We start from the raw sequence: 19813 nt of genomic DNA, 5'->3' as shown, positions 1-19813 counted from the left end.
AAAAGGAAAAAGGCTACGCGCCTTACAAAATTACTTTGGCGTGTATAAAATCAGGCATCGGTAGCCTAATACTTAATGTGAGGACTGCAGAAAAATCTGTCATGTTATACTGCAGTACAATGGTTTCCCAACAATTGATATTTACAAGGCATCAAAACACATTGCGATGAGGCAGTCGCCAAGGCTTCAGAGAAATAAACATTTATGTCGGGAAGGCCTATAAATATGAAAGATGACACATGTAGGCTACGCCACATGTAGGCCTATGAATAACTTGCAGCCAATACTCAGTTAGCCTATAAAATCACCTGTTAATGAATGGACTAATTTTACAGTAGGCTAGGCCTAGTGTTATTAAAAGAGAAACACAGGCACTGCGGTGAGGACGTTCCCAACAAATGCGAGAAGACACGCAGATCCAGAAAATGTTTAATAGCTGCTTAATAGGCCTACTTGAAATAATATGCTGATGGGCATCCAATTTCGTTGTAATTCCAGGATAGTTCCATGAGTCAGTTTCATTTTAACCAGCTGCCTCAACAATAATGATTGAGGTGGTTTTCTTCATTTTTAAATCATGCGCCTCAACATTAAAATCCACGTTTAACTGGCTGCATCTCTGCAATATTTCCGACCGCGTGCAACACATGTAGTTGCGCTGCATGCCTCTGAGTGCCGCCAAAAAGACGCAATGCACCACTTACGACAACTTTCACGCTTACGGAAACTTCCACAGCAGCCCTGAAATTCGCGTGGAGATCCGCAGTTTTCCACGTCTAGTCTGTTTTAGTACATCTGACCGTGGCCGTGGAAAACAACTTAAGTAGCTTTTTTGTCCGTAAGTGAGCTTCGTACATGAGGCCCCAGGCATCCTTACGTCTCCATATATCAGGGAGGACAATTATTTGAGGTTGGCTATCGAAGGACCAAAACATGTGAATAATTTCACATTATCACTTTAACAATTTCACTGTATTACCTTATCAAATTTACCTGAAAGAACACACAGGAAACAGAGGTAGCATTTAAAATCTGCGAGCAGATTTTATTGTTAAACGGCCGGAGGAGTTACTGCGTGGGGAATCACCCAGCAAGTCCTAAAGTGTATACAGAAACAAACTTATTTAAAACAGTCCCAGTCCCCCCAGTCCATGACGTCATCTTTCCTATCATGAATATGTAAAACTATAGAATAGTGACATATATGGTCCCGTCTCCCCCTGTCTCCGTGGGCACTTAGTGGCGTCTGGTATGTTATGAATAGCTTTTACCAGCCTAAACAGGTCATATAGTTCAACTCCAAACAGGACGAGAAAGGCAGAGATATTTTCCTTGTGGACCAGAGATGTCACATAACTCAGAGCAAAGGAGAGGGAGAGAGAGAGAGAGAAAGAAAGAGACAGAGAGAGAATAACAGTATAAAACTCTAACTAAAGGTTACACTTTTATCACATTGTATATTTTCAATAATACATGTATAAATTTATTAACAACAAACAACAAAGTTACCACTCAATCATAAGCATTTGCAAATGTGTTGAGACAAGAACTGAAAGTAATATGGGGCATTTGGAATAGGATGTATGTTAGGTGATGAAGTCGCAGAGCAGCCAATGTTATCAGAACTAAGAAGATATAATCAGATTTTTTGTGTAATGTACCTCTACACTGCAGTGAAGCTCAGAGTCAGGCTTTCAGAGTAAATCAACCAGAGCTTCACCAAACATCTTCTAGTACAAGATACCCCAAACCACGCCTACAAAATGGAAAGGAGTGTGCACATGTTTGGTCTCCTAAGCTCCTAAGCGTTGTATTTTTTTCAGCCTGATCTCCAAAAATTCCGTGCTCCTGGACACGGATATTAAGGACACGAAATCCGTGTCCAGGAGCACGGATTTTGCCAAAATTCCGTGCTCCTGGACACGGAATTATGGCATAATCCGTGCTCCTGGACACAGACTTTGTGTCCTTAACATCCGTGTCCAGGAGCACGGAATTTTTGGAGATCATGTTGATTTTTTTACTAGGTTGAATGGAGCAGAAAAACACATTCAGAAGACAATGGTACTGTAGTTGTAGCCATATTTAAACTGCTACAACATTGGTTTATCAAGGTGGCCCTTTGGCAATAGCCTATATCAGAAATAAGTCTCACATCATCACTAAAAGTTTACTAAAAGCATGTGCGAGAAAACAATATTGTATGAAGGCCTATAAAATGATCGTGCATGCATAAACTTTTAGTGATGTGGTATTTAGGGGGCCCCTAATACGTAAGTACCTTAAGTACTACTTAGGCTTAAGTACTACTTGAGGGTTTTTGGGAAACTCAGCCCAGTACGGTATGTTTCAGCTCCATATGATCTGATCTATATATACCATACAGTATAGCCTACATCTATTGTATACTGTATGTATTTGGATCAGTGACGTTTCTGCAGTACCACACATCAGGGCAGTGCAATGACAGACAGTGCTATTGTATGGATTTTTTGTTTTTGTTTTTAGTGGACTATCTAAGAAGCATATTAATTGCAGCATACCAACCACCAATTACTACTTAACTTATGGGCATTAGATTGCCACACCTGACGTCTGAGCCCCCCCAAAAAAACATCTTTGATCCATATATATCAAGCATCAGCTCACATTGCTATGCAGATTATACTCAATTGTATGTCCCTGTTCTGCAAAACTCTGATTCCCACTTCCTCAACCTACAAGTGTGCGTGCCAGCAACCAAGACATGGATGTGGTTTAATTTCCTCGTGCTTAATGCTGACAAAACAGAGCTCCTCACAGTGAGACCATCTAAATGTAACTACCTCCCTGAGAATCTGTCTCTCACATTTAATAACGGCACCATCACTGAGAATCAAACTGTTAAAAACCTTGGCGTCCTCTTCTGTATGAAGTTAGAGGTGAGGCCTCTGCATTCTGTGGCAAGCTGGACACCCTAGAGAGAGCGTTCAAGGCAGTGATTAACTGCAATTAATTAATTGATACTTTCAGAATTCACATATTTATTACAAGCATTACCTTCTCCTTTGAGGTATTTGAAAACATGAAAAAATAATCTTACATTTTACTTGGAATGGTAAAACTGACAAAATAAAATGTTCTCATACAATACATGTGAAAATGGTGGTTTGGGACTGAAAAATATAACACTGGATGCAGCACAGGATATGGGAGCCAACATCAACAATGACCCACGATCCCGCCCCCGATTCTGATTGGACAGGCTGTGAAATTTCTGATTCCGTTCGGGCTCGGGTAAGATTTCCAGACCCTTGTGCAAGCTCACGTAGTGGAGCGGAAATGCACAAAGGGTCTGTGTGAGAGCCAGGCTAATGTATATGTCCCCGGTTCTCTGACGGATAATGAGAGATACTTCTCTCTTCCGTTCCCTTCTCGTTCATAATCTCAGCGGATTGGTTGTGGAAAGATGGCCCGACGCATGCACGACCCCCGCTTTTATATCCTTTCGGAGCGCGGCTACGGGTCCTCGCAGCTTTTTTGCCTTCGGCGGTGATTATAAAGGTGCTTCAGTGGATGTATCATACATAGACATCTCTCATTCTCCTTCAGAGAACTGGGGACATATACAGTACATGTCCTATTGTTTTCTAAGCCAAGTAATGCATTAGAGATACAACAGCAGATATTGTGGTTAAATTCAAACATTTGCATGGACAAAAATCCTGTATACTGCCAATCAGTTTTTAGATAATAATGTACTTTTTGTAAAAGGGACACTGTGCAGGAAATGGTCGCCTTTTCATGTATGAAAATTGCAATTTTTCCAGTCATAATGAATACTTAGAATTTGATGCTGGTGGTAAGTATTCATGAAAAAGGTATCGTTAGTGAATGGGCAGCATAAATTCTGGAAATAAACAACTAAAAATCTCACACAGTGTCCCTTTAATGATGTACTGAATGAGAATGGAGAAATGCATACTTATGAATCATTTATTTGAGCATATGGAGTTACAGCATCTGCAGCTGATCTCAGCAATTCTATCAACATGGAAAGTTATACTATCACAGTCTTTTACTGATGTGTGTGTCTGTCACTCATTTATTAAAAGCTATAACTGGTTGGGATATAATTTATATATTTTTTTATTTTAAAGAATAATTTCTCATGTTTTAAACACCACTACCTAGTAACTAAGATTATGTCTAAAAGCAAAGGGAAGACACCACCTGTCTGGCAAGACTTGGCAATCATAAAGAAATAGGATAAAGAATTACAATATTACTTTTGTTTGTGCCTCCTATATTGCCTTTGGAGTTTGGCCATTAAGAAGTCCTGTGGCCAATCTTAAACATTTGATGTTTGTCTTTGTTTTTTTATGTTCCTTGGTTGTTGTTGTTTTGTTTAGGTTTTTGTGTTGTGTTTTCCCCTTTTCTGTCTACGTTGTATGCGAGGTGTTTTTTCTTCTACTTAAAACATAGCTTTCATGGCAAACTTTTGGGAAACAATACTGATGCGGTTCCAAGCCATGAGCCTGCAGTTGCAAAAACATGACATTGGCAACACAGCTTCTCCTTTCACTTCGTGACTTTGTGGCAGCAGAGATAGAGGATTTTTTGCCTTTTTTGAAGAGTCAACTTTAAATGTTACTGATTCAGTCCCAAGACTACAGACATGACCATCCAGCGCACAAAGAAGCGCAACTGTATGGGTGATACAGATGAAAGTGCAGAGCCAGGGTGTGGAATAGTGGAAAATAAGTTTTGAACAGAAAATATTCAATATTCTAATTGACAAACGTGTGCCGTATCTTAATTGGTTAAAACACACTTTACACATATTTTTCATGTTCTTTTCATGCCTGATATGTCCAAAAGTGAGCTCACTTTAAGGGCCGAATCTCTTGCTGCAGCATATCCCACTGATCTGACCATGAGCTTGGCAGATGAATCAAAAGAAGAACAAAAATGCCCAAATACAATGCCAAAGACCAAGGTAAATTTGGATTGACAATCCACTTTCCCAAATGTGAAAGAAAGAAAGTGAAAGCCCATTGGGAAACTCCAACTCCCATTTTGTCATTGTGACACAGCACTCCACAGCACACAACAACATTGCATTTATGCCTCACCCGTGCAAGGGGGTAGCCCTCAGTAGCGCCCCATGGGGAGCAGTGCGATGGGACGGTACCATGCTCAGGGTACCTCAGCCATGGAGGAGGATGGGGGAGAGCACTGGTTGATTACTCCCCCCACCAACCTGGCGGGTCGGGAGTCGAACCGGCAACCTCTGGGATGCAAGTCTGACGCCCTAACCGCTCACCCATGACTGCCCTGACTGCCCTGACTATGTAAATGTTTACATAGCACTCAGCGCTCAGTCATTCTCCAGACTGACTCGAATTAAAAATGAACTCTGGATGAAAATCTGCTAAAATTGGTTTAACTCACTCGGTTTGTGGTTGTGGGGAGTTCCTGTGCTCCTGGTTCTGGGGCCCAGATCCCCATAATCCGGCCCTGCTTCCCGCACCCACCCTGTGGAACGTTCCCCTGAATGTTAGACAGGCAGACTCTGTTGAGATTGTTGTTTGTTTTCAATTTATGAAGGCAGGGCTTATGCATTGTGGTCTGATTGTTAATGATTCATTCTTAGGTTCCTGATTTTTTTTTTTTTTTTTTTTGTTTCATTTATTGTTATTCTATTCAACTTAATTAAGCCTTGCTTGTTTATTCATTTCCCCACAGTTTTATTTCGTTTTGGGCAGTCATGGGTGTCAGACTTGTATCCCAAAGGTTGCAGGTTCTACTCCCAACACGATAGGTTGGTGGAGGCAGTAATGAACCCCCCATCCTTTTCTGTGACTGTGGTACCCTGAGTATGGTACCGTGCCATTGGGGCCTGCCTCCTTGCATGGATGACTCATATACTGGTATGCAATTTTGTTGTATGCAGTGAGCCCTGTGTGCTGTGGAGTGCTGGACCAAGGAATTTGTTGTGAACTTTCAGAGGGACCACAAACAACTGCCACCACTGACCATTGACAGTGCTTTGGAGAGACTGAGCAGCACAAAATTCCTCAGGGACGACTTCTCCTGGACCACCAACACGACATCACTGGCGAAGAAAGCCCAACAGTGACTCTACTTCCTGCAAACTGAAAAAGGCTAGTGCTACACCTTCCATCCTGACAACATTCTACAGAGGAACCGTCGAGAGCATCCTGTCCAGCTGCATCACAGTATGGGGAGGAAACTGCACAGACCAAGACCCTTCAGCGCATCGCGAATACAGCGAAGAAGATAATTGGAGCACGACTCCCCTCCCTGCAGGACATTTACAAAGTGGTTAGAGAGTTGGTCTTTCAATCTGAGGGTTGTAGGTTCGAATCTCACCTGACCTCTCCCTACACCTGCATCCATGGCCTAAGTCAGTGTTTCCCAACCTTTTTTGCCTTGCAGTGTTTCCCAACCTTTTTGTCATACCACGAGTACCCCCTCACTCATGCTCTATATCCCAATGTGATTGTGTTCCATACATTTCTTTATTTTTTCAAGTACCCCCTGCATTGTGCTCGCGTATAGTGGTACACGTACCCCTGGTTGGGAAACACTGGCCTAAGCCTTGAGCAAGGCACCTAACCCCACATTGCTCCAGGGACTGTAACCAATACCCTGAGAAATAGTAAATGTAAGTCGCTCTGAATTAAAAAAAAGTGTCAGCTAAATGAAATGTAATGTAATTTACACCACCCACCTCACCCACTAAGCAGCACTGATGATGGTCAAGTACACGTCACCTTGCACACAAACTGTTCAGTCCCCTGCCCTCTGGAGAGAGGTACAGCAGCCTCTCAAATCATACACCAAGCAGTCAGGGCACTGACAGCCCCTCCACCCGCCAGCCAGCCAGGTTCCTGTCACCCCACCACCACTGTAATGTAACTGCACATTCTACCTGCACTAACTCAAAGAAAAAAGACTTTGCCATACACACAAAAAAACGTGTTACTGCATGCTGCTTATACCTGTTATAATTGAATGACTGTCCTGAACAAGGTTACCAACTCAATGTTGTTATTTATTACCATGTTAGAATGTGACATTAGAACAATGTAAATATAAACCTACACACAACACAGATTTAGCTGTTTAGCTCTAACTTAACTTCATTATTTAATTCTGTGTGCCAATATTACCGCCATGAGTTAGAATCACTGAGAATGTTATACTATATGCACATTGTAAATGTTACACATACATAGGCCTATTGCACATTAAATAGGCCTATTACTTGGGCTACTTTGTAATTTATTAATATTTCACAATGATACAGAATAGATACAGGTCGGTGATATTTTGCAATGCTACTATTACTATTTCAGAAATTGTTACACTAGGACATTATTGTAAATGCACAACAAATACCTCTTTTTATAGGCCTATGTCTGTCCAGTCTTGCACTTGAAATGTCTGTATATTGCCCATGCCCATTCTGTCTATAGCCTACCTTAAGTATGTCTGCATGGGAAAGCAAGAAATGTAATTTCAATTCTTATGACCGGTGCATGTAAAAAAAAAAGTCAATTAAGCCGACTTGACTTGACAATGGGAGATGGAGTTTCCAGGTGGGCTTTCGCTTTCACTTCATTTCCCTTATTGTTTTTTATTATTATTGTAGGCTTTTTTGTAAGTGTTTTGAGACCATGGTGTATGGTGATATTGCACTATCAATAAACATGATTAGGTAACCTAACAGCCAGTAAGAGTAGGCCATTTATTTTTTCACAAGCAATGAGGAGGGCTCTATCATCATGTGGTTGTTCCAGGATGTAGGCCTACTGTAGGTCGTTCTAACGAAACAACAGCTGATGATGGTTCACACAGGCTTGGTAATGTTGAGGATGGTCAATATGCTGAGGACATTCATCTGTTTGCTCCTTGTTTTTGATGTCACCAAATCAGGTATGGCCTGTTTATTTTAAATAGCCTAGGTTACTCTAAAAAAATATATAAAAAAACACCACCATGCAGTGTTACAAGCCTGACAACGTTTCTCATACCTCTACTGTCGTACTCGGAAGGAACTAATTGTAGGCCTATATAACGACATGGGGTAGGCTATTAAAATCTAAAATAGCAGATTCGGACTAACATCTCTGTAAACAAACAGAATGGGAAATCTCCATGCAGCTTGTGATAGTCTTGTGCGTGCAGCTCCACAATATTATTCATTATTGGGCATATTATTATTCCGAATCCATGGTCCATTTGGTCCTGCTGAACAATTAATAATTGCTGCTGGTTTGCTAACCTCAGAATCCCTACCGGGTAATCCGAATGCGCGTTTGAGCAGTGCCTGTAACATTGTAGCCTAATGCTTCCCGATTTTGACTGTGAAACCAGGACAAAACAACTCCCTAAAACAAAACTGAAAGTTTACTTTAAGATTACAATGTTTGCAAGCACGGAGAGATAGGCCTATCACGTGTTTCATTCATTTAACTAGATATATTTAGGGTCGCAATCGGGATTAGGTTTAGACGGACCGTGGAGGTGGTAGAACTGTCGGCGAAGTTTCCCGCAAGCTTCGCTATAACATGGCGCGTTCGGATGCGACTCAATTTCCTACCATTAGGCCTACCTACGTTACCCCAGCTCCTCCATAAAACTACTCCCTCCCCTTGCCGAATAGGGCTTCATCCCTCCCATGTATGATTTCGGATTCAGGCTTGTCTGTTCATGAAATCCCTCAGTTGCACACAAACACGTCTATGCATTTAGGTCTGTAGCCCGCCCATTAAAAAAGACATGACACTTTCTAAATTAGGCTATTCATACCAAACCTATGCCCATAGAGGTAGAAAATAACACTAGAGGTGACCCCGCCCCCCCTTTTACGGCAATCTGTAGCGGCCATTATCTGTAGGTAGATCAGAGAAATGGAAATTAACGGAGAACGAGGCTCACCTCTGTCAAAAATGGCTTAATCATGTGAAAATGTCCATCAACACACTATACAAGGACAATAGTTGAAGTGTGTTGCTAACTATGTTCATAAAAGATATTATTTGATTTTAAAATGTATTTTATCGACTCATATGATTTAAGTAGATATTTAGCCTGACATTTCAAATCTGGTCTTTAATTAATGTGTTAGGCCTACTTCATATTCACACAGTTTTAGTATTTTTTTTGACAGGGGTGGGCGTGTTCTCCATTGACTTGCATTGCCTGAAGGTACCTACACTACCTACGGAAGTTGGGAAGCTCCATCTGCCATTTCCCAGTGCTGTCGCAAATTGCTGTGTCCTCTCTAGTGTTTTTTTCTACCTCTATGCCTATGCCCTTGCTTTTAAGTGTGCATGTTGGGTGTTCATTGCATTTCTGGTTAGGCTAGTTTCTTTTCTTTGCTCGTGTGTATTCAATTTCATTGGTTTGTTCGTCTTCATTACTTGTGCGTCAGTTGCAGGGCACTTTAGGCTTAAAGGGCCTCCCCTCATAATTAGTGAGCCCGCCTCCTGACCCAGAATTTTGAAGAGTGATGCCTCATGCATATGCTCAGCCAGCCAGTGGAGAGGAGAAGTGAGAGAGAGAGAGAGAGAGAGAGAGAGAGAGAGAGAGAGAGAGAGAGAGAGAGAGAGAGAGAGAGAGAGAGAGAGAGAGATTGTTGCGTAATGAAGAAGCCTAAACATCACAAAACTGCCAAACTTTAAAACCTTGGAACAGTACAGAGTTCAGCGTTTCAGACAGACAGATGCAGTGACCTGCTTACTCTGTGTTGCTAAATGTCAGTGCACCATGTCGGTGTAGTGAACTTCAATACATTAGGTGGATTTCAAATCATCAGTCAGTCACAGGCATTTGCATGTGGTCAGAAGTGAACACGGTCGTTTCACTGAACAGCTGTATGCACAGTGCAGGAGCATGTTTAGAGGTATTGTTTAGAGGTAGGCTATCTATTAATAACCTGATTTACATCATCTGGCTGCGTTCGGCTACATCACACAGGGGCGTTCCCATGCCTATCAGATGGCAAGAGTCAGGTAAATCTATTCATGTATTGCACTTAAAAAACATTGCAGTTCACACTTTGGATTGCATTACATTACATTACACCAGTGTTGTGACAGTTCACAGCTTTTCTGAACTAGTCTTCAAGTTTAGTTCATAAATGCTCAAAGTGAACAGTTCAAGTTCAAAGTTCACAATTTTAATCCTGAACTAGTTAAAAGTTCAGTTCATTTTCACTTTTTTCGTGAGATATTCAAATAAATAGGCTACTTTTTTCACACCACGAGCTAGAAATCATACATTCTTTGAAACTGACTAGACATTTGCTCATGACACTGCAGTTGTGGGTTTCTTAGGTGATGAAACTTGCAACATGCAGTACAGACAAGGTAGACCAGTTCGATCCTAGTGCAATGAAATCTACTAGCATTTCTAAAAAAATACTAAATAAATAAATATATAAGATATTTATATAATAAGAAATATTTATATATAATTTTATATGATATTATATACCTGTAGCCTATCTCTGTTTGTGTATGAATTCATTTACATGAGCAAAACTCTTGAATGAAGGTAGGCCTAATGAAGGGAAAAGTCAAATGCACAAATATATAGGCCTATATATTTTGAAGGAAACTGTGTAGGCTATGTTATGTACACTTATAACACACGTGTGATACAGTGTTAGCCTATTTGTTTAAAGGTTGTACATCTTCCACAAGTAGATGTAGTAGTTAATAATCAGTTCATCTACCTGCTACTGTGAGACCACCACGGACCTCTTGAAGGCTGCTGGCAGTGTCATTTATGTTTGGGCTTGGCAGGGGTCTTCTCTTCTCCCCCTTTCCTCACTTATGACCCTCAAGGGCGACGTGCATGCATTCCCATCGGATGGATATTTTAACTCAGGGGTGTCAAACGTACGGCCCGCGGGCCGCATCCGGCCCGCCAGAGGGTTCCATCCGGCCCGGATGTAAAAAATAATAATATTATTTTTATTTATTTTTATTTCTTTTACTTTTTTTTTTTTCAATGAAATAACCGAAATGCGCAATTACGCCCCGGGGCAAAATCGAGACCTGCATGACATTAACCCAATGGTCCCTCTGTTATACTGTATATATGTAGTAAAGTGCACATCACACTTCTATTATAAATGGTGAATTTGTACTGTAACAGGCATTTGATAAAGCTCATATATTATAGACCTCATATATAGAGATAAAATGGTAATACTTCTTATTCGTATTGTATTCGTATTGGTTGTAATTAAATAATAAATATAATTGGATTTGTATTGGTTCCTATTAAGCTGAAACTGGAAACGGGATGTTAGAATGCGTGAAAATGCAGGAAATTACATCTAAGAAATACAACATTTTGACGGTTGGCAATGAATGAATGAAGTCAAGGAAATTTTGCATAGGATTATCAGTATTGCATTGCTTTCTACATATTCAACACACTTAAAACGTGACCACTAATCCTCTGCTTTACGTTTTTTTTTGCGATGATGTTAGGCCTATTAATGCGGCCCGCTTCAGGTCCACATGGGTTGTATGCGGCCCCCGGACCAAAATCAGTTTGACGCCCCTGTTTTAACTGAATGTGCCGTTTCAAATTTAAAAAAAGGACGTTGTGAATGTCCTTACTTGTTTTTGCTATGCAGGTGGTTTAAAGGAGAATCGGTGTCTGTCTCCTTACCATCAATTCCACGAGCCACTAAGCCCATACGACTTTGATGCTGTCGACCAACGTTGACGGAAGCACGTGGGCGAGAACTTGTTGTCACGATGTGGGTGTTATTAAATACAGCGCATTTGCAGTCGGCCACAAATATGAACGAGACGATGAGCTCGCACCGGTTTGCTCTACTAACACACCACGTGTGAGGAGTGGGGGGGCAGGCAGTAAGGAGGAGCTGAAGTGGGGACCTGCGCAAACTTGTGGGGGTGTGTGAGACAAGACTCATATACACACGTGAGTGAGTTGTTGACCAACCAGATCATGGGCGCGTGACCTCTGAGGCAGTCCGCCGACGAGCGTTGAAGGGGATAAGCAACTGCAGAGGTTGCAAGATCTGACTGCAGCCGCATTCATCCCGCGATAGTTTTACACCATGTGACATATCACTTCGTCAACGCAACGTCGACGAAATTTCGAAGTTTGACAGGAAATCTAACCGTCATGCAGCATTTTCAACCAGGGTGCATTGCTGTCTAAATGCGCATGCATGCGTTGACGTGAAATCGAATACACCTATTTTTAAATGCAGCGCTTGTCAGTCTGTCTCTCGCTCTCCCTCCCTTTCTTTCTCCGCCACAATTCATCACGGGTAACGTTGTGCATACGCAGCAATAACTAGGCCTGTGTTATTCAACTATTCTCAGCCGGACACTACGTTGCCCGCAATGCATTGTGCACACAAATGTCCAAAGAAATTCTGACTGATGATACAAGCGGCACCAGCGAGAGTAGGCTACAGAAGGGGGGAACTTTCTCTCGTTACTTGCGTTCAAAAGAGAAAACAGATGTCACTCAGCTTTCAATGGAAATTAAATTCCATCCGTTCATTTATAGTGATGTCTGCCGTTCATGACACATAATCTGAACTAATTCACGTTCAAGTTCTTTATTAAAAAATGTGTTGCGTTCAGTTCAACGTTCACAAAAAAATGAGCGTGTTCAATGAACAACACTGCATTACACTTAGCTGACACTTTAATCCAAAGAGACTTAGTTGCTTGCAGGGTAGGCTATTATAGTCTCTGGAGCAATGAGCAATGTTGGTTTAGGTGCCTTTGCTCCAGGGCACTTGTGCCATGCGTGGGCAAGTATGTGTTGGCAAGTAAACTAATTGATGTTACCTTTCTAACCCCCAGGGTCGCACTCTGTATGGATGATGGCAACTTACATCAGGGGGAAGACACCCTTCCCAGAATTCACAGGATATCTCACATTGGATGATATCGTAGTTCTGCACTTTGACTCAGAAGAGGCTAAAATATTGCACATAGACACCCATGAGGCCTCAGACACAAAGTTCACTGCCGAAGAGCTCAGTTATTTCAGAACGTATGTAGGATATATACATGGAAGACTTAAAAACAGAGCATCTTATTTGAAAAAACACTTCAACGACACTAAAGGTACGATAACTAGGAGAGACATTGTTAGAGACATTGGTAGGCCTACTGAACATGGCAGAGATATTGGCCAGGTTTTACAGGTACAGGTAGCCTCTTACTGCTGATAGGCCCGTCCACAGGCCGATTCTCTCTTTACTGAAAACACTCAACAACATCAAAACAACATTGCTTGACAGTGTCGTGCACATACATTTTGAGGGGCAGGTGCTCGTGGGGGGGCTATATATTATACATCTAATGACCATGTCAACGTGGGATACAGTACATTGTGACCATCGGCGTCGTTAGACCATTTTTACCCGGGCCTGTGCCCTGTTATGGATCTGCTGTGCCAGGGTCTAATGGGGCACTGATTTTTAAAATGTATTTATTTATTTATACCTTTTTAAAAAATTATTTAAGTCTGACACGTCTGGTAATCTACAGTATACATCCTTGCATGTTTTTCTTTTCTTAAAATAGGCGTATACTACACTTAAGTTAGAATTTAAGTCTGACACGGACGCAGCCTGCCCTACGCCTAATCAGAATCCACTTGCCGCCAGTAACGGCCACTCACTCTCGGAGCATGTAGCCGGAAAGTTGCCTGTTGGCTAATACACAGAGCCATGCATGAGTTTGTCATAGGGACTATCTTTAAGAAACATGACAGGCCTACTACAACAATTGATATTTCATAGCTTGCATATATATATATATAGAAGAATGTCCTGTTTTTGTTATTCAATTTCATGGTGTGTCAGGTATTTGAAGTACTATGTTGTACTAGTAGGCTAGTAGTTAGGCTAGGCTATTTTGTGATATTTTGCTGGCATTGAATTATTTGTTATCTCAATGACCAGAACTAGATAACAGCCTACTGTATTAGTTAGCCTATAATTTTGATTTCAATTCAACTAACTAAAACAACCTTGTTCTTAAAGATGGACATCAGAAAGTTATTCGCTCGGAGCAGGAATAAAGCAGCAATAAATTATCTCTGCTCATTCTTTAAAAAAATAATAACCCAAAAAATGTTCAGCTTGCGCACTTCGCACGCTCACATTTCTTTTTCGTGCCCTATTGTGCCCTGTATAGTATTGGGTCTACTCACGCCCCTGATTGTGACAAAAAAAAAGTAAGTAAAAAAATCCAAAAATCCTTCAAAAAAGGCTTCATCTCAACCTATCTGTGCACGTCTATGTCTTGAGTAATTGTTTAAGACTTGGTTATTACCATTTTCGTGACAATTATGTTATAACAGAGGCTCTGCACTTAAGGGGTGGGAAGTTCTTGCTAAAATATAAGCAGCATGGTCATGTCCCAGCTTGATACCCCGGATTTCATGTTTTTGATTTCTGGCGTCCCCTTTGCTACAAGACTCTCATTGTAATAATAATAATAATAGCTTTATTTGTATAGCCCAATTTATACAATCATACAGCTCAATTTTCTTTAACAGTTTGATAGATAGACAAGTTTGACTGAGTTTTTAAGTAGACTAGATTGGTAAAGACCATGAATTTAAAGATTGACAGAAAATCATAAATCCCCTGCGGACAAGGTGGGCTTTCACTTTCACAACAGGAGTGAGGGAAAACTCACCTTTTCGCTTAGTGGAATCTTTGGGGGGAAAACCTCAGTATAAGCTGGAAAATCCTTTGTTCAGGAAGAAACCTCAGGCAGAGGTTTACCTTTTAACTTCCATTTGTGTGGATTATCATTCTGACATATTGTAGCCAATATTGTAATCACAAGAAGGGGGGAGTAGGCTAGCAGAAATGCAAAACTACAACTAAATTGAGCTTCAAATTATGATAATTCTGCCTATAATTGCAGTCATAGCCTACATTGGAAAGAGGTATGTAAGAACCCAAAACGCAATACCATAACTGCACATAACGTAATAACTGCCCATAACGTAATAATTTGGGCCCATTTGAAATGTAATAAAGCCCATAACGTAATAACTTGCCCATAACGTAATGACACTTCCCTACCCATGACATAACAACGTTCTGCCTAGAGATGCACCGGATCCTGATTTTTAGGATCCTGCCGGATACCGGATCCACTGCTTAAGATACTACCGGATCTGGAACCGGATACCAGATCCTACGATAGGGTTGAAACACATAGCCTACTCGCACACGTGGTCTATTTTTATTACGTTGGCTCTAACTATTTTTTAGACTCATTGGCTTACTGCCACACTGCCAGCACTGTCCGCTTCCAAATGCGCTCACTCCATGCACTCACTCCATGCAGCAATTGGGGTTGTGAAAGACTGACTGAAAAACCTAGGCTAGAGATGCACCAGATCCTGATTTTTAAGTAACTGCCGGATACCGGATCCACTGCTTAAGATCCTGCCGGATCCGGATCCTGTGAAAAACCGCAATATCCTGCCGGATCCGGAATCGGATCTTGGATCCTATGCATCTCTAACATAATAAGTTATTACGTTATGGGCAGGTTATTACGGTATTTCAGTTTCATTGCAGTTTCTCACGTTTCAACATTCCTACTGGTGATTCTATTTCAATGCTTTAAAAATATCTCATATCTTTTGTTCAAACTTTCAATCCATTTAACCTTAATTAAAGGGACACTGTGTGAGATTTTTAGTTGTTTATTTCCAGAATTCATGCTACCCATTCACTAATGTTACTTTTTTCATGAATATTTACGATCGCCATGAAATTCTAAATATTCATTATGACTGGAAAAATTGCACTTTTCATACATGAAAAGGGGGATCTTCTCCATGGCATTTTTAGCTGCAAAAATGACTTGGGCCATACTAGCAAATATTAGTTTATTACTAGTAAACTATCACGAAAAGGTCAAATTTGGCAATAGGCGACACAGTTTCAATGAGCAGCATAGTTGCAGTACCTCTTTAGACAATTTCCTGCACGGTGTCCCTAAGAATTACACTGTATTTTTGAATGGGTTACACTACACTACGAGACTAAATGTGTGTGTGTTTTTTAAAAGAGTGCCAACATTTTTGCTTTAATATAAATACTACATAGAATTGTTTGATTCATGAAAAGTACACTCTAACATGGTTTGTTTTTCACTCAATATTTTCACCATTGATTTTTTTGTCCAGATATCTCTGTATTTCAGAGAGCTGCTGGATGTGAACTGCTGGAGAATGATAAACCAGGACCAATGTTCAACAAGGATGCTTATAATGGAGAAATTGTAGAAGTAGAGTATTATGATGCAGACAAAGATTCTCTTCACACTGATCGCAGGTTGCCAGACATGAACAGTTTCATATGGAATCATTTATCTCCTTCGCGATATGGATTGATTTATCATCCCAACTGCATACAATTTCTAAGAAACCGTCTTGAAACAGAAAGGGGGCGTGTGCTAAAGAAAGGTACATTTCTCACTGTAGGCTAATGCCTTGTTGTAAACCTCATTGTCTTGTTAGATATCTTGTTATGAAAAGGGCACTGTCCATAAATGTACGTATTAGCCGTTTGATATGTTTATATGGATATGGTATATAATTACTCATACCATTTTCAGTAAAACCCAGACTCAGACTCCTTCAGAAGACACTAGAGGACTCTGGAGGGGTCAGAGTGACCTGCCTGGCCACTGGCTTCTACCCCCGTCACATCAACCTGACCCTGCTCAGAGACGGCCAGCCTGTGCCTGACCACCAGATCACTGGGGGGGAGCTGCTACCTAATGGAGATGAGACATACCAGATGAGGAAGAGCCTGGAGGTCAGCACAGAGGAGCTACAGCAGCATCACTACACCTGCACAGCTCAACACCTCAGTCTGGATAACAAACTGGACATACACCTGGGTATGTTAATGTTAATGTTATGTGGTTTATTTCCTAAAAACATTGAATTGGTCATAGTTCTCTAGCTAATACACAGTCTTAATGTATGTAAATTGTAGCCTCTTTGTGGCCCCCGGTGGGCCTGTTCACTTATTGTTGAAAAGACTCAGCTACATCATAGCATAACATTGCTAAGACTGATATATGATTACCTTGGATTTGGCCATTACACTTTTGGTGACAATAAGCTTAGGTTCTAACATCAGGCTCTGTGCAAAGGGTTAAATGCCCGCTATTGATGACAGGCCTACAGAAGTTCATCATCAAAATGAATCCTCCTCTGTATGGTTTAGACGGGTACAAGTAATTTCTTATTTAACTTGTTGTGTATAGCTTTGCTTATTATAATCCTTATCATTGCTATCTAGCAGAATCAGCATATTTTTTTCTATTAGCCTATTTTTTAAACTAATCATTGAAAAACAATATTTGCCAGATCTTTAACGAGAAATGAGCCACTGACGTCCTGAAAACATATTTGCATCGATGTAAACTGCCATTACACTTGCTGATCAACAGATAGGACGATCACATTTTTCGAGCATTTCCATTCCATAATACAGTATGCAATTAACCCTTTGACACATAGCTCCCCTAGTGGTGCCCGTCCACGCCTTGGTGATGATCATACACAATGTAATACAATGTAGTAAAATAAAATAAACATTCCATCATTAAAAGAAAAGTAGGGTTTAAGGCAACCCTCTTTTTCTTAAATTTGGGTGATTTTGAGATTGTTTCAGAATTTGTTCCATTTACATCTCTTCTTTCAAAATAATGAAGAGAAAAAAATCATTAAAAGTCGTTTGGTTGCTTATTTTGTGTAATTTTTGTATGAGCACGACCATGAATTTGGCATAAATTCATCTAAATATTCTACTTTGTGCAGCAAAATAGACACTGATTTTTACATCAAACCCACACATTTAGAGAAATATCTTGTTCTCTACATTCTAAAGATGGTGATATTATGGAACAGTATTGGCATACTTTTCTGTGTAGTTTTATTTTTATTGCATCAACACAATGAGTGCAGATGTTTGAGTATGGCACCAACCAATGAGGCTACAGTAGCTTTTGAAATGTAACCTTAATGTGCACATATTTCACGTGTTTTGGCCTCATTTCCATAAAAATGACTAGAACGGGCACTTGGTAGAGCGCAAACCTTCGCCTACGCCACTTATTTTTTTGTGGCCATCTTCAGAGTGTGGGGCAAAACATTCTCCAAATGATGGTGTTAGTTTCATTTAAATCGGACCGGAATATCGTAATATTACATTTGTGGCCCAGTCTTGACCTCTTATTCAATTCAGCATGCACACGTTGTTCTGGCATATAGTGCTTGGCAAAGAAAAAAGTTTTTGACCTTTTGTGACCTTGACCTTTGACCCAATCACTCCCAAAAAGTAATCGATTGTTCCTTGGGTCATGACCAATCATCCCACTAAATTTCATAAAAATCGGCTCAATTTACGTTTTTGACCTTTTCGTGACCTTGACCTTGACCTTTGACCCAATCACTCCCAAAAAGTAATCGATTGTTCCTTGGGTCATGACCAATCATCCCACTAAATTTCATAAAAATCGGCTCAATTTACGTTTTTGACCTTTTCGTGACCTTGACCTTTGACTTTTGACCCAATCACTCCCAAAAACGAATCGATTGTTTCTTGGATCATGACCAATCATCCCACTAAATTTCATAAAAATCGTCTCAGTTCTGTGTGAGTTATAAATTTTGCCTATTTAGGGCATTTTTTTTACAAAAATAAATATTGACAACTTCATTCCAGATTTGCATTTTGGCCCATTTGAGTTTGACAACCATGAAGTAAATAATGACTTGGTTACTGAAAGTTACAAGATATCTGCCAGACAGCATCAATATTCAGACAATGGTTGAAACAGTTACATGAAAATGATTCTCTGCTAGTTCAGAAGCCAGGGGCCTATTTTAACACTCCGTGCAAAACCCTTTGAAAAACATTGCTAAGGGGCAAAAAACACAGAATAACACGAATATACTGTAAAATGGCTGTTTCATATTTTACACTTCTTTATAAATCCCGACTTCTGCGAGGAATGTTGCGATCACACATTCCACCGTGCTTCATGCAACTTTTTCTTATGTGGATTTTTCTATGTAAAGCGGCTTTGAGTACTAAGAAAAGTGCTATATTAAACCAATATCTACCTATTATTATTATTATTAGTAGTAGTAGTAGTAGTATTTTGTGTAAAGGTGGTTTTAAATGGGCCCCCAGGGTATCCATCACTTTTGACTCATTTATTCTGCAGATGGCAGTCTTGATCCAGTGTCTGCAGTGCCGTTGTGGCTGGTGATCAGTATTGCACTGCTTTTAATGTTGACTATCATTGTTATGGTAGTTGCTGCCATCAAATGGTACAGACGGCATCCAGGTAAATACACAGTATTACTGCAGTTTATCAGGTAACAGAGATTGTCTATTTCTGAAAGTACATCCACACATGATTCACCAATCTAACATGTCTTGCTGATGACTAGGAACCTGTTTATATGTAGGCTATATGGATATTTTTGGAAACTCATCAGTTTTTGCCTCTTGTTTACACATAAAACGAGTTTTAGAACTCCCCTCTGTGCTTTGTGCTAAAGTGTACCTGTCACAATGGAGTTTTTATTTGTATTAATGTCATGTATATACGCAAACGGATAAAAAAATTGCATACGTGAAACCAGCGCCTTAGATAATTATTGCACAATATCATTGGTTGATAGCTGCATTGTTGTAGCTAACAAATCACGGCACTAGATGCATAACTTTCAT

General features: G+C 40.4%; 1 protein-coding gene across 1 annotated transcript in view; it reads left to right on the top strand.

Moving 5' to 3' along the window:
* LOC134446527 (T-cell surface glycoprotein CD1c-like) overlaps positions 1-19813 on the top strand; it is a 28854-nt gene that overhangs the window by 8235 nt on the left and 806 nt on the right. The window contains exons 3-6 of the mRNA XM_063195891.1: positions 12879-13145; positions 16243-16521; positions 16674-16961; positions 19302-19424. Of these exons, the coding sequence (XP_063051961.1) occupies positions 12879-13145; positions 16243-16521; positions 16674-16961; positions 19302-19424 (957 nt within the window). The remainder of the gene's footprint in view (positions 1-12878; positions 13146-16242; positions 16522-16673; positions 16962-19301; positions 19425-19813) is intronic.

The sequence above is a fragment of the Engraulis encrasicolus genome, chromosome 3, assembly GCF_034702125.1.
Source record: "Engraulis encrasicolus isolate BLACKSEA-1 chromosome 3, IST_EnEncr_1.0, whole genome shotgun sequence".
NCBI lineage: Eukaryota > Metazoa > Chordata > Actinopteri > Clupeiformes > Engraulidae > Engraulis > Engraulis encrasicolus.
The sequence above is the reverse complement of the archived record's forward strand: the minus strand, read 5'-3'. Positions and strand labels throughout refer to the sequence as shown.